General features: G+C 61.8%; 1 protein-coding gene across 2 annotated transcripts; it reads right to left on the bottom strand.

The window, feature by feature from the left end:
• Positions 1-6,200: 6,200 nt before the first annotated feature.
• KLF2 (KLF transcription factor 2) lies at positions 6,201-11,558 on the bottom strand. 2 transcript variants are annotated; one of them, XM_077121974.1, is made up of 3 exons: positions 11,420-11,558; positions 10,486-11,311; positions 6,201-10,079 (listed from the first exon to the last, which is right to left on the bottom strand). In XM_077121974.1, the coding sequence occupies exons 1-3, from the start codon at positions 11,492-11,494 to the stop codon at positions 9,904-9,906; spliced, it is 1,077 nt and encodes a 358-aa protein (XP_076978089.1). In that variant the 5' UTR covers positions 11,495-11,558; the 3' UTR covers positions 6,201-9,903. The 2 variants fall into 2 exon arrangements, with proteins under 2 accessions (XP_076978089.1, XP_076978088.1); XM_077121973.1 differs by having other exon boundaries at positions 10,486-11,558.
• Positions 11,559-12,703: the final 1,145 nt, after the last annotated feature.

The following is a 12,703-nucleotide window of genomic DNA, read 5'->3' as shown; positions in this document are numbered from 1 at the left end:
AAGCGCATCGGCCGCTTGTCGCTTCACCTTTACGCAGTGACGCGTATACGTCTCCAAAAAGCAGCATCTTTCTTACCCTATGCAAAATTAACACGCTCCCTGCTCACAGCAGCTAGATATGTCAGGTAGCCCACTGCTTTCGTGTGAGTTTTTGTCATGTTAACTCACGTCCAACATCCCATTTCCCGTTTTAACCCCTTTCGAGTATACAATTGCCCCCCAATCCGAGCAGCATTTGGGAAGAGGATGACAGATTCCCTATATACTCTTCGGAGCAAGTGAAATTGCATCTTCAAAGTCCATTTCCTTTAAACGGACCTCAAGTCCTGGAACAGTTATGAAAGGCTAATTTTAAAACCTCACAGGAAGCGCCTAGCAAAACCAAGAACCTGCCTCTTAGAATAATGGAATAAATATTTCTGCCCTCTTATCAGACCCGGTCCCTTTGAAACGTGTGCCCCCCCCCCCCCCATTCCCACCCCACCCCGTGCGAATCCTATCCCGAGCTGTTGTCGGAAAAACATAAGGGGCAGTTGCAAATGGAAATGTGATTGCTATCGTAAGTTTTTTCCATCGAAATTCCACGGCGTGGGTTTGCTCAAAGGGATATTTACCTCCACTGGGGCTTCGACATTGCTTCTTAGTTTGCCTTCTGCCTGACGGGGCCTAGCGCAAGAAAGCTTTATTTGCAAAAGCAAGTGGGGGCCTGGATTGGGCCTGCAGGTGGAACTTTCCATGGCCTGGGCTAGGACCCTGAGCTGGGGGCAGGGGGGACAACACAAGCAGAGTGTTTCCTCTGCCCTCCTGGAATCTCATTTCCCACCAGCGTGAAACAGTTTCTGAGTTTTGATCGTTTGACTTCCGTCTTCCTCTGGGGGTGAGTGCCGTTGCTGGGAAGAGGGAACACGAAGCGCCCCATGGTTCCAGACGCCGGCAAACCAGAGGCTCCCTCGTTCCCCCGTAAGTTTTAGGGTCAATATGTTTAAAAGGAAATTACGTGAAATGAAAACGGCTCCTTCTGTGAATTGAGTAATAATGGCAGGCTCATTCTGCCTTTCTGATCTCTTGCCCTCCATTCATAACAGTCACATCTGGACTGGAAGTCTGACTCCTGGACCGAAAATATTCTTTTAATATTTCTCTGGAAATGAGCTGTACTCTGGTATCCAAGCGGACACATGTCTGGAGCCCCATGTGGTATTAACTAGTGGGATTGGAAAGAGCGGCCTGGACAGGGTTTCCCCCTGGGGTGATAAAAATGTTCTGCAGCGAGGACAGGGCTGGCCATCGCACGTCGCAGATGCCCCAGCTGACCCCAAACCGTCCGCTTTACCATGGCTAACTTCCTGTAACGTGGACTCCGCCTCCTTTAAAGAAATAAAAGCCACGGGAGCTGTCACCCCCTCTGCGCGTCTGTCACTGATATCCCGAGAGAAGGTTCCCTGCCAGCGTAGAAGATGCGAATTTGCTGTTTGACGAATTCGAGTTTTCAAGTTGGGTTCGACGTCAGTGTCCCCTCCTCGGGGTCACGCCTGGCGGGGGGTTCAGCAGGGACCCCGGGCCACGTCCGAGGTGGCTCTCCCCACCACGCCCCTCCCGTGCCCCCTTCCCCAGCCCACAGGACAGGGTTTACAGTCCTGGGCCTGAGCTGGGCAAAATCGGGAGTGAACTCAGACGCCCCCAGCCTGGGCCCACCCGTCCCCCGAGCCCTGCTGCCTCCCCCAGAACCCCTGGGCACAGCGGGAAGGCTTGGGGGGCAGCGTTCAGGCACCCCGCCCAGGACAGCCTCTGCCCCCGAGACGCGAAGCCCCGGCAGCCCTCCCACTGGTTCCGATGGGCCCCAGCAGGGTGGCCCGGGAAGGACAAGAGTCCCCGGGGTGGGTCTAAATGTGGGGTTCAGCAGAAACACTCTAGGAGCGTGGACAGCTTCCCCACCGGAGTCCCCAAGGGCGCCTCTGAGCGTGTGCTAATGCAGACCCGAATGGGCCTGAGATAGAAAGCAGTGGTGACGCGGCAGGGGTGGCGCGAGGCTGTCCTGGGTGAGGTGCCCGAGTGCTGCCACCGTGGAGCCTCCCTGCACCAGGAGCAGGGGCTGGGAGTGGGGTTGCCGAGCGCCCTGAGCAGACTCCACTTCAAGAGCCTGACAGCCAGGGCGGGGGCCCAGCCCCGTCTACACCGGGCGGCCAGGGCGGGGGCCCAACCCCGTCTACACCGGGCGGCCAGAGCCTGGAGGACAACCCTGTCTACACTGTGTCAAGCAAGGCCCACAACCCAGCCTTGTCTACATCAGGGCGACCAGAACCCAGAGCCCAACCCCGTCTACACTGGGGTGACCAGGGATCAGACCCCAACCCTGTGGACACTGACGACCAGAGACCAGAGCCCAGCCCCACCTGTGCCCCGGCGACCAGGCCCTGGAGTCCAGCCCAGCTTCCACTGGGGTGATCTGGGATTAGAGTCCATCCTGTCTACACCGCACATCCCACAGTACACGCGGCCCCGCCTTGGCCTCTCGTCAGGTCAGGAAGCCTTAGAGTTTGGGCGGTTCTGGATGGATGCTGGGGAGCAGAGCCACGACGCTAACTCATGCTGCTCACCCCAACTCCCCCCAGCCTCCCCACCCAGCCCTCCCACAGCCGCCTCGCTGATGCTTCTCCGGCTCAGGGTGGAGCAGAGTCACTGGCGGGGGGAGTGGGGGGAGGGCAGTGTCGGGGCAGGCTTCCCAGGGGCAGTGACGCTTGTGCTAAGCCCGTAGGAAGGATGAGGGTTTGCCCAGTGGATAAATGGGAAGGGCTTTGAGGCATGAAGAAGAGTCTGCAAAGATGTCGGATGGAGGAGGGGCCAGGGGGTGGGGGTGGGTCCCTGGAGATGAGGCCGGGAGCAGGGTTGTTGGGTACAAGGTGAGAATCGAAGCAGAAAGGAGGGAGACGGCAGATCACAAGGTGCAGGAAGGCACGTGGCGTTTCCAGTGTATTCGAAACAAGTAGGAGGAATGTAGCCAGGTGGCCAGGCTTGACCACAGCCGCTGACCCATTGGAGGCTCCTTGAGGAATATCCCTGTGGGAGCCGCTCTCTGGGGCCTGGCAGCTGGCCTGGGGGTCATCCCCATGAGGTCAGCACAGGCTCCTAATTCAGAGGCAGCCACGGGAACTCCCCAAAGGGCACCCGGGGGGTCCATCAAGGATGGCCGTATTTGCAGACAGGTACCCGGTCTGCAAACCCCCATACCCCTCCCCTTCGCAAAGCCGGATTCACCCCGGCTCGCGAGCCCGATGCATCTCTCTCTGCGGGATTTGTCACCGAAGCCTCCAAGCAGGTTCTCCCTGGACTCTCTGTTAAAATGAAATAACAGAGAGGGAGGGAGAAAAGAGCTCGTGTTCTGGTCACATTGTTGTAGGTTGGGACATTGCTGAGCTGTGTCTGGCCATGTGCAGCCGGCCACATGCCCAGCTCGGTGGGACTCGTGTCTGTGGCCTGAGGCCCGCCCGTCGCAAAGGCAGAGGCACCGAGAGGGCCCACCGTCCCACGCAGTGGCTGTGGGTGAGGACGCAGCATCTCTCCCCAAGTTGCTGTGTGACCCTGACCCTGCTGCTGCCCTCTCTGGGCCCCACCCAGCCCGTGGCCGTCTGCCCGCAGGTCTCCAAGTGGGGTCCACAGGCCTCAGCATCCCCTGTGCAGGAGGCAGAATCGGGGTGGGGGGGCAGGCAGCCTGCAGGCCGAGCAGTCGAGGAGGGGGTGCCGGGCGTGAGCGGCTCCTCGACCGCAGGGCGTCGGCTCTGGGGCAGCGCACGGCATCTGCACTGCCAGCAGCTGCAGCACCATCACCAGGGTGGGGGGAGGGGGCGGACTGGGGCCCAGAGCTGTCGTGGCCACGAGCTGGGGCTCGAGGGCTCTGGACGTCTGCAGGGCTTCAGGCTGGGTCAGGAATAGGGGGCGCCCCTGTGAGCTCCCTAGAAGGAGGAGCACTGCTTAGGGTGCAAGCAGAAAGTGAAGGTGACAGAAGAGAGACCGGTGATGGAAGGAGAACACACTCGGGGCCTGGACCCACTTCTCCAGGGGCTCACGAGGTAGTCCCTGTCTCAGGTGCCCCTGAGGGGAGGCGGGGTAGCTTCCCGACTCTGCAGCAGCCTGGGCCGGGCCTCTGCATCCACCCCTGCCGGGAGACCCCAGTTGGACCCAGCAAGGGAGCCCCAGGAATCTAGAGTAGAAACTGCTTAGGAAACCAACAGGAGGGCAGAGAAAGCCCAGAGGAGAAGGAGGGCGTCTCCCCACCGCTGCCCTAACAAGTCGCCCACTGGGAGAAGCGGCAGCGCCCCCTTTTCTCCCAGTTCCAGAGCCATCCCCTCAGCCCAGCTGTGGGCGGCAGGGGCCCGTGGGGAATCCACCTTGGCCTTTCCCAGCAGCCCTTGGCTTGTGGCCCCATCACTCCACTCTCTGGCTCCGTCTTCACATGGCCATCTTCTCTGTCTGTCGTATTTAAATCTCCCTCTTCTAAAGCCACCAGCTGTGGTGGATGAGGCCCCACTGCCCTCCAGTTTGTCCTCGTCTTCACTCGTCACCTCTTCAAAGACCTTGTTTCCAAACTAGGCCAGGTCCTGGGACCCTGGGGGGAGGATTTCATTGTGCCTTTTTGTGGGGGGACATGAGTCAACCCCCCAATGGAAGGGCCTGAGGGCTGGGGCACAAAGCCCCAATTGCCCTACACAGACCTCCGTGTCCCCCAGGGGTGTCGAGCTCCCTCTGGACCCCCCCCCCAGCCAGCACAGGCCTTGGTCCCCATGGGCACTCAGTAAAGACTGGCGTCTGGGGCAGGGGCAGATTTGGACTTATTGGAACAGACATAAGGCATCTGGTTGCTGCGGCCTGTGTCCAGGTCCGCAGGCGGCGAGGAGGAATGGTTACTGGGAGCAACAAGCCCCCACGTTGGAGGCAGTGTATGTAGGGGTACCGGGAGGCTGGGAGAAGGAGTCACAGTGATGGGAAGGGGGGTGGGTGGGAGGGTCAGTGCCAGGACCTTTGGGCAGGGATCTGCAGGATGAGAGAGAGCAATTGTGGAAGGACTGAAGGGAACAGCATCCCAGGCTGAGGGAACAGCATGTACAAAGTTTCTGAGGCCTGTGTGCCAAGCCATAAGGAGCACAGAGTGAGTCCAGGGAAAGTGGGAGGAGTCAAGGGGGCAGGAGGCGGGGACCCGACCCCACAGAGCTCCGCAGGCCACGATGAAGCATTTGGGTTTATTCTAGAATGTTCGGGAGATGAAAGAAGACATCATTGGACTTCACTGGGGAGACAAAAGCATCCTCAACAGGGGATCCTTGTAGAGGAGTCAGTGGGCCCGATGCCTTTGTTTTCAGATGGGGAAACGGGCCCAGAGAGATCCAGTCACTGCCTGTGGCCGGGCAGCCCAGGGAGGCCGTGGGGAGAAAACATTTCTGGCCGAGCCGGGGTCACATCTCAGTTCCAGCACTTTCTCCCTCCATGGCTCAGGAAAGTGGCCGTCCCTCCCTCCCCAAGCCTCTATTTTCCCAGCTGTAACCTGGGCACCACAGCAGGCCCTTCACTTAGGGCAGGTGCAAGGGCAAACGAGAGAGCACCCCGAAAACACTCAGCTCGGGGCTGGACCTAGAAACCTCACTCACACTGACCTGGAACTCCAAAGCCGGCCCCTGCCTCTTGCTGGCCGAGTCCCCCAGGCCTCCTCCTGCCTTATTCCGGCCCCACGTTCAGGGACCCAGCTCACCCCCATACCTGCCTCTCCTGGCCATGTCCTTCTATGTCTGAGATGTTTCAGGAAAATGGGCTTCCTGGGCTTTCCATGACACCCCAGTCCATGGGCATGGAAGAAGACAGGGTGGGCGAGACGCCTGCAGTCGTGGGGAGGAGATGGGGCATCCGAGCCAGGCTGACCGCGGTTCCGACCCAGCCCTGGGCCCTTCCCAGGTGAGTCCTTCCCTCTCTGCGCCCCACTTCCCACGTCAGTACAATGGGGGTGGTTACTCTTCTCTCTTTGGGGAGGAATGAAAGGGAGAACTAACTGATTGTGGGGAACGGAATGAAAGAACCTCCCCCAGTGTCCGAGCTCAATTTTCAAGTTGTTGGTTCAGTGACCCAACAAGTGTGGTGCAAGCGTGGAGGGATGGATGACGGATGGGTGGGTGGGTGAAGAGGGAAATAGAGATTTTACCTATATCGTATTTACATGTAGCTGTGGATGGATGGTTGGAGAGAGAGGGAGGAAGAGGAAGAGAGACAGGAAGAGATAGATAATGATGGGTGATGCGTGGATGGATGGATGGAAGGATGGACTGATCGATGGATAGGCAGACAGACAAGCAGACAGGGTCCCATTTCATGAGCCATGGTTAGCATGGCCTTTAGTCACTCAACAAATGTGTTGATCCCAACTCTGAGCAGTGGCTTGGGGCTGAGTCATTTCTGAGTCACTTCTGCACCCCCCAGAGCAGCCCAGGGCCTAGGCGTTGGAGCATCTGCCGAGTGGACGGCTGGGGCGGGGCGGGGGGAGAGGGGGGTGCAGGGAGAGAACGGGAGACGCAGGGAGACAGTGACAGGCAGAGCGCGCCCTGCATCTACGCCCCGGCGCCCCATCTGGGACACTCCCCCCGGCCGGCCATGTCACGCCGGGCACTTAGCGGTGCTGTTGCCTCCTCCTCTTTCCAGCTGGGGAAACTGAGGCCCAGGCAGGCAAAGCTGCACAGCTGATCCGAGGGCTTCCATGGGAAAGAGTGGTTTTGCCTAAACAGGGCCAACTGCGCCCACACCCTGGGAGACACTTGGCCATGTCTGGGGACATTCTTCGTTGTCACAGCTGGGGAGCGGGTGAGCGGCTGGCAGCTGCTGGGTGGAGGCCACCCCTACGGAGCCCAGTGCCCACTCGGCCGTGCCCAGGCAAGCGGGGTGCTGAGCCAGGGGTGCCCACTGATGACCCGCCACCCCTCCCCTCACACAATCATCCATCCACAGGTCACCCCGTGTCCTGGACCGGCCTCACCTGGCAGGAGAAAGATCCTGCACCCACCTCCCCGCCCCGCCCCGCCCCGCCCTCACAGGAGCTCAGTTTGCTCAGGCCGAACGCTGCACCCCCAAACCTCTCCCTGTTCTGGCCCCTCCACCCAACCCCCAGGGGACAGCTGGGAATGTGACCAAATCTACGCTGTGCTTTTTTTTTTTTTGCCGACAGCATGAAACAGAAACAACTCAGGCACCTGACAGCGAAGTTTTGCAAGCAGCATAAATAGCTCCTGGCACGGCAAAGTGGAATATTACGCAGCTGGTAAAAGTAATAATAAAAACATCATGGAAAGTGCTGATAATTTTAACTGGGGAAAAAAATAAGATGTGCCGCAATCATAGCCATGTGGCAGCAATTTAGCCACCACCCTGACTCCCCTTCACCTCCACCAACTCCCCCCCAGAAAGCTTTGCTTGGGTTTGGATTGTGGAATTAAGGGCAATTTTTAAAAATATGCATTTAGCACTTTCTTTCGTGGTAATGGATGCAAGGAAATCTTTACTAGAAAGGAAAAAGTCTTCTCAGATGAACTGTGTCCTTGCTGAAACCCTGAGAATGTCTGACTCACACTTTTTTCTTTCTTTCAGGGCAGCCTTTGCCACCAAAGCTTGCATCCCAGGACAGATTTGTGTCCTTGCTAATGAAAGCAGCGCTGATGTTATAGGATGGGGGCCGGTTTCTGTAGCCTGGAGTATGGGGTTGCATGATTCTCCGCAGAGGGGGTATTTGCGGCACCCCTGGCCTCCCCCCACCCCCAATTTTGACCGCTGAAAATGTCTCCAGAAAATGCCAAGGATCTCCTGGGGGGGAGGGGGGACGGCAAATCCCCTGCCTATGGGAGATGCTTGGTGGCAGGTGGGATTTGGGTTTCTGAAGGGGGCAGAAAGAAAGACAAGGGCTCCACCTGCATCAATCTCTGCAGATCACCAGAGAGCCAGCCCTCTGCAGGACCCCATTCCCTGCTGACCCCTGGGTCGGGGGCTTGCAGAAAAACACAACTCAGCAGTTCAGCCCCGTGCGAATTCCTCGGGCTCAGGTGCCACCAGGCCAAACCGGGCAGGTGTTCTCCGCCAAACAAGATATCTGACCAAACCCCGAAGTCTGAACCGGCTGGGAAGACTGGAAACCCTTTGTAAAGTGATTTATAGGTACGATCTGCCGCCAGCCTCTCTTTCTCCCCCAGCACCACTGAGACCCGGCATGGGCCGGCGAGCAGAGGAGTCCCGGCCCAGTTTGGGCTGCAGGGGTGCCGGGCCCAGGGGCTGCCGCTGTGTTCTGGAAGTTTTTGCAGAAGCTGCCGGAGAGGGTGCAAGGAGGCTCAAAAACACACGCACGCATGCACACACGCCCTTCTCGAGCAGCGGAAGTGGGCCCGAGCTATTTACTCAGAAAGCTGAATCAGACACTCTCCTGTTTCTGCTTTTTGTGGATTACCAAACACTCTCAGCTGTTTCCAGGGCTGCCATGGAGGGGAGGGCGGGGGGCATGGCGGGAAGGAGGAAATCCCGGCCATGTCGCAACGGGGCGAGAGTGTTTTAAAACAAGCGCTGCTTTGCGAGCTATTTTCACTTTCAGGAAATGACTTGGGCAACTCTGAGCCCCAGGAGGGGGGAGGCGGGTGGGGTTGGCAGTGGAACCTGCTGGGGGCGGGGGTTGGGTGCCCCCTTACCTGAGCTAGATGCCGGGATGGGTGAAGTACAGGCATCCCCCCCAGCCCTCCCACCCACGCGGGATGCCTGCCCAGGGCCACCCATCCTCTCTGATCGGGGGTGGGGACCCTCAGGCTCACCCCTCTGTCCAGGATTCCGTAGCTGCCTCTCCGGCCCTCAGTTTCCTGTAACTGGAAAAGGGCACCCTGCCTGGTCCTCAAGTGTGGGTGAGTTTCCTTTTCTTTTTTCTTCTGATGGGGAGCTCATCATTTAAAAAAAAAAAAAAAGTCCTGCTAAAAGGCAAGGCATGTAGAAACTCACCAGTGACTCCCTTCACATTAAAAATAAAAATAAAAATAAAAATAAAATATATATATGCAAGCAAACTCCAGAAAGTTTGGCAAAAACCTCAGAAACACACAGAAGAAGGTAAGATATTTTTCAGCCCCAAGAGGCCACAAAAGTTGGATCAGACACTTTTCTGAGCCCTAGGGGAAAGGAGGCAATTTATGGCTCAGGGAACAACCTTAAAATAACTCATCCCTCAGTCCTAAAATGCAGTGTTTAAATTTATAGAAAACCCACAGGCTCCTGGCAGCTGGGGGAGGCAGCTGGCAAACTGCGGTCAGGGCCAGGGTGGCGCCTCCACCAGGCTGTCCTCCCTGAAGCCTCCCTGTCCAAGCTGCCAGCCCCTGCTGCTGTGATTTCTGGAAAGATGCAACAGTTATTATTTTTTTTATTAAAAAACAGCAAAAGACTTTTATTATAAAAATGAAACAGGTGACCAAAATGCCCACTTGTCTTCCTATTTACAATATTACAATATCTGTCCGAGTCCCTATGTACAATAAGTATAAAAAACGTGGCGGGCAGTACGAGGCTGTATTTCTCACGCCGCATCAAACCTCCTTGCTCTAGTGCAGACCCGTGGCGGGGTGGGGGGCGAAGACGACGCGTAATTATTGCACCATTTTGAAAACAAAACTCGTCAAGGCAGATCAGCGTCTTCTCCCGCCGGGTCTTCGGTCCGGGGTCGGGGCTGGGTCTTCGCGGGGTGGCCGGGACTGGGTGGGGGGAGCGGTGCGGGGGGGATCCCCGCGGTGGCCACGCTGCACCCAGCCGGGTCCTCTGGGTCCAATAAATACCAGTCACAGTTCAGGAGGGGGGTCGCGCCCGGCGCGTGGGACCCGCCACGGACGGGCGCGGGGCGGGCGGGGGTGGGGGCTACATGTGCCGCTTCATGTGCAGCGCCAGGTGGTCGGAGCGCGAGAAGGCGCGGTCGCACAGGTGACACTGGAAAGGTCGGTGGCCCGTGTGCTTGCGGTAGTGGCGCGTGAGCTCGTCAGAGCGCGCGAACTTCCAGCCGCAGCCGTCCCAGTTGCAGTGGTAGGGTTTCTCGCCTGCCGGGCGGGGGCGAGAGGGGGCCTCAGTTTCCTTCCCGGGGCACACGGGAGCTCGCCGCCCCGCCCCCCCCCCCCCGTCTCCATAGTGGCTGCTGGCACGCGCGCCAAGACTCCCTCCAGAGCCCTGAAGCGTGCGCCCCTCCCCGACGTCCTCCTGGGGGATTTCTAAGTGCGCCCACTCCCTAACATTTGAAGTCTCGCCCCCGGAGGGGGTCTTACGTGCGCGTCCCCCTCCCCTGAGTTCCGACCCACGCCCCGGGGCGGGGGGGAGGGTCCTAAGCGAGCCCCCTCCGCGGCCTCCGGGGCCACGTCCCCAGGGGTCCCCAGCGCGGGCGGACCCTCCGCCCGCACCAGCCACGCCCCCGGCCTGGTCCGCGCGACCCTGCCCGCCGCCGCCGCCCACCTGTGTGCGTGCGCAGGTGCGCCTTCAGGTGCGAGCTCTTGGTGTAGGTCTTGCCGCAGCCCGCGTAGCTGCAGGTGTGCGTGGCGGTGCGTTTGCGCGGCCAGGACCGGCGGCCGCGCTTGGGCTTGGCCTCCAGCAACTCCAGCGGAGACGCGGGCGGCGTGAGCAGACCTCGGGCGGCGGGCGGCGCCAGGCCCAGCGCGGCGGCGGCGGCGGCGGCGGCCGCCGGGTCGTCGAAGAGACCGAAGGCGGCGGGCGCGGACGGCGCGTAGTGCAGGCCGGGCGCCGGCGCGCCGAAGCCGGGGCCACCGAACGGCGAGGGGAAGGGGGCCCGGGGGCCGGGCGCGGGCAGGCGCGCGGGGCCGTCGGGGCTGAGCGGCGGCGTGTCGGGCGGCGGCGGCGGGGCCCGAGCCCCGGGGACCCGCAAGCAGGCGGCCGCCGGGCCGGGGGCGCTCTCGCGCTTGAGGCCGCGCGGTCCGCGGCTCGGGCCGGGAGCGCAGCCGTAGGCGCCGCCGCCGTCTGGCTCGGGGGGCTCGGCCTTGACCAGGCAGCCGGGCGGCGCGAGGAGGAAGCGGCCGTGCAGCGCGGGCCCCGGCGGCGCGTCCAGCTCGGGCCGCAGCAGCTCGGACGCCAGGCCGCCCGCGGGGGCGCCGTAGGGCGGCGGCGCGCCGGGCTCGGAATAATAGAAAGCGGGCGGCGGCGGCGGCGGCGGCTCCGGGGCGGCCTCAGCGCCCAGGCCGTCCAGCCCCATGGACAGGATGAAATCCAGCACGTTGTTGAGGTCGTCGTCGGCGCCGCTCGGCTCGGGCTCGGTGCGCGGCCAGCGCTGCGGGCGACAGGGCGCTGTGTGAGCGGGCCGGGGCCCCGGGGTGGCCGCCACCCGCCGCCGCCGCCCGCTTTCTACTCCCCCGAGCCCAGCGCCCTGCGCCCTCACCTCCTGCAGGCCGCGCTCGCGGCACGAGCTGGCGAACGTGGCGAAGGACGGCAGGATGGGCTCGCTCAGCGCCATGGCCCGGGGACCCTGGGGCGGCCGGGAGAGCGGTGGCGGCGGCGGCGGCGGCGGTCGGGGCCGCGGGCGGGGACGGCTCTGGGGGCCGCGGCCCGGCCCGGCCCGGCCTTATAGGCGCGGCGCGCGGGGGCCGGGCCAAGGCGGCGGCGGCGGAAACGCGTCCCGGATGGGGACGAGCCCCGGGCGCAGCCTAAATTTAGCCGCGGTATATAAGCCGGCGGGCGGCGGTGGCCGTGGCCGCGGCGGCCGCCCGGGCCCTGCACGGCCGCTCCGGCCCCTCGCGCGCCGCCAGGCCGCGCCCTCCCGGTCCCCCTCCAGCCTCCCCCCTCCGGCCCGCCCCCGCGCGTTTCCCTGGCGACGCGTCAACACGCCGGCCACAACAGCGCCCGGACGCGCAGGGATCCCCGGTCCGCCCTCGGAGCTCCAGCCTGCGCGGACCCTGCGGGGAGCCGGGGGGCAAGGGGCTCCATGGCCTGGGCCTCCCGGGGCCCCCACTCCCACCCCTGAGGTCCTTGTTGGGTGGGAGCCGGCGCCGGCCACCTCCGGGGTGGAGGGGATCCCTGAGGATCCTCGTGGGTGGGGAGGCTGGACAGCCCCCACTGGGATGCAGTGGAAGGCTCGGCTTTGCGGGGGCCCGGTGAGCGGGAGTGTGGACCCTCTATGGGGGTGCAGACCTGGCGGGAACACCTTAAGGGGGGGCTCTGGGGACTTCTGAGCAGCCCGCGCCTGTGTCTGGTGTCCTGGGACCTGCTGCTGGGCCCAGGTGTCTGAGGGGAAAGTCTGGGACAAATCGGGGTCATCCTCCAACTGGACACGCCTCCCGCTGGGCCACGCAGGGAGCAAGTCCCCCGCTGACACCCGGCACTCTTCACCTCCCTGCCCACCCCCCCACAGGCGCTGGGCACCCGGGCGCCAACAGGACAGGCACAGCCCCTGCCCTCGGGGGCTGCCACTCCAGAGGGGGTGCAAAACACACAAATAAAATGTACAGGGTGTTGGGGGTTGAGGCCAAAAGGAAAACCAAGCAGGGGAGGAGGGTGGGAATAAGAAGTTAGTGTCAGGGCGTGTGCATGTTGGGGGAGGGGGTGGTGAGGTTTTGGCCCAGGTGAGTCTCACCCAGGTGATGTTTGAGTCAGGACCCGAAGGAATGAGGGAGGGAGAGAGGGAGCCATGTGGGTCTCCGAGGGAGGGCGTCCCATGGTGGCAGGC

The sequence above is a fragment of the Tamandua tetradactyla genome, chromosome 11 (genome assembly GCF_023851605.1).
Source record: "Tamandua tetradactyla isolate mTamTet1 chromosome 11, mTamTet1.pri, whole genome shotgun sequence".
NCBI classification, from domain to species: domain Eukaryota; kingdom Metazoa; phylum Chordata; class Mammalia; order Pilosa; family Myrmecophagidae; genus Tamandua; species Tamandua tetradactyla.
The sequence above is the reverse complement of the archived record's forward strand: the minus strand, read 5'-3'. Positions and strand labels throughout refer to the sequence as shown.

Excerpts from the sequence above, each read along its gene's own strand:
- KLF2 (XM_077121973.1), bottom strand. The coding sequence starts at position 11,494 with ATGGCGCTGAGCGAGCCCATCCTGCCGTCCTTCGCCACGTTCGCCAGC. Across the intron at positions 10,080-10,485 it reads GCACCTGCGCACGCACACAG|GCGAGAAACCCTACCACTGC; the intron begins GTGGGCGGCGGC and ends CCCGCCCGGCAG.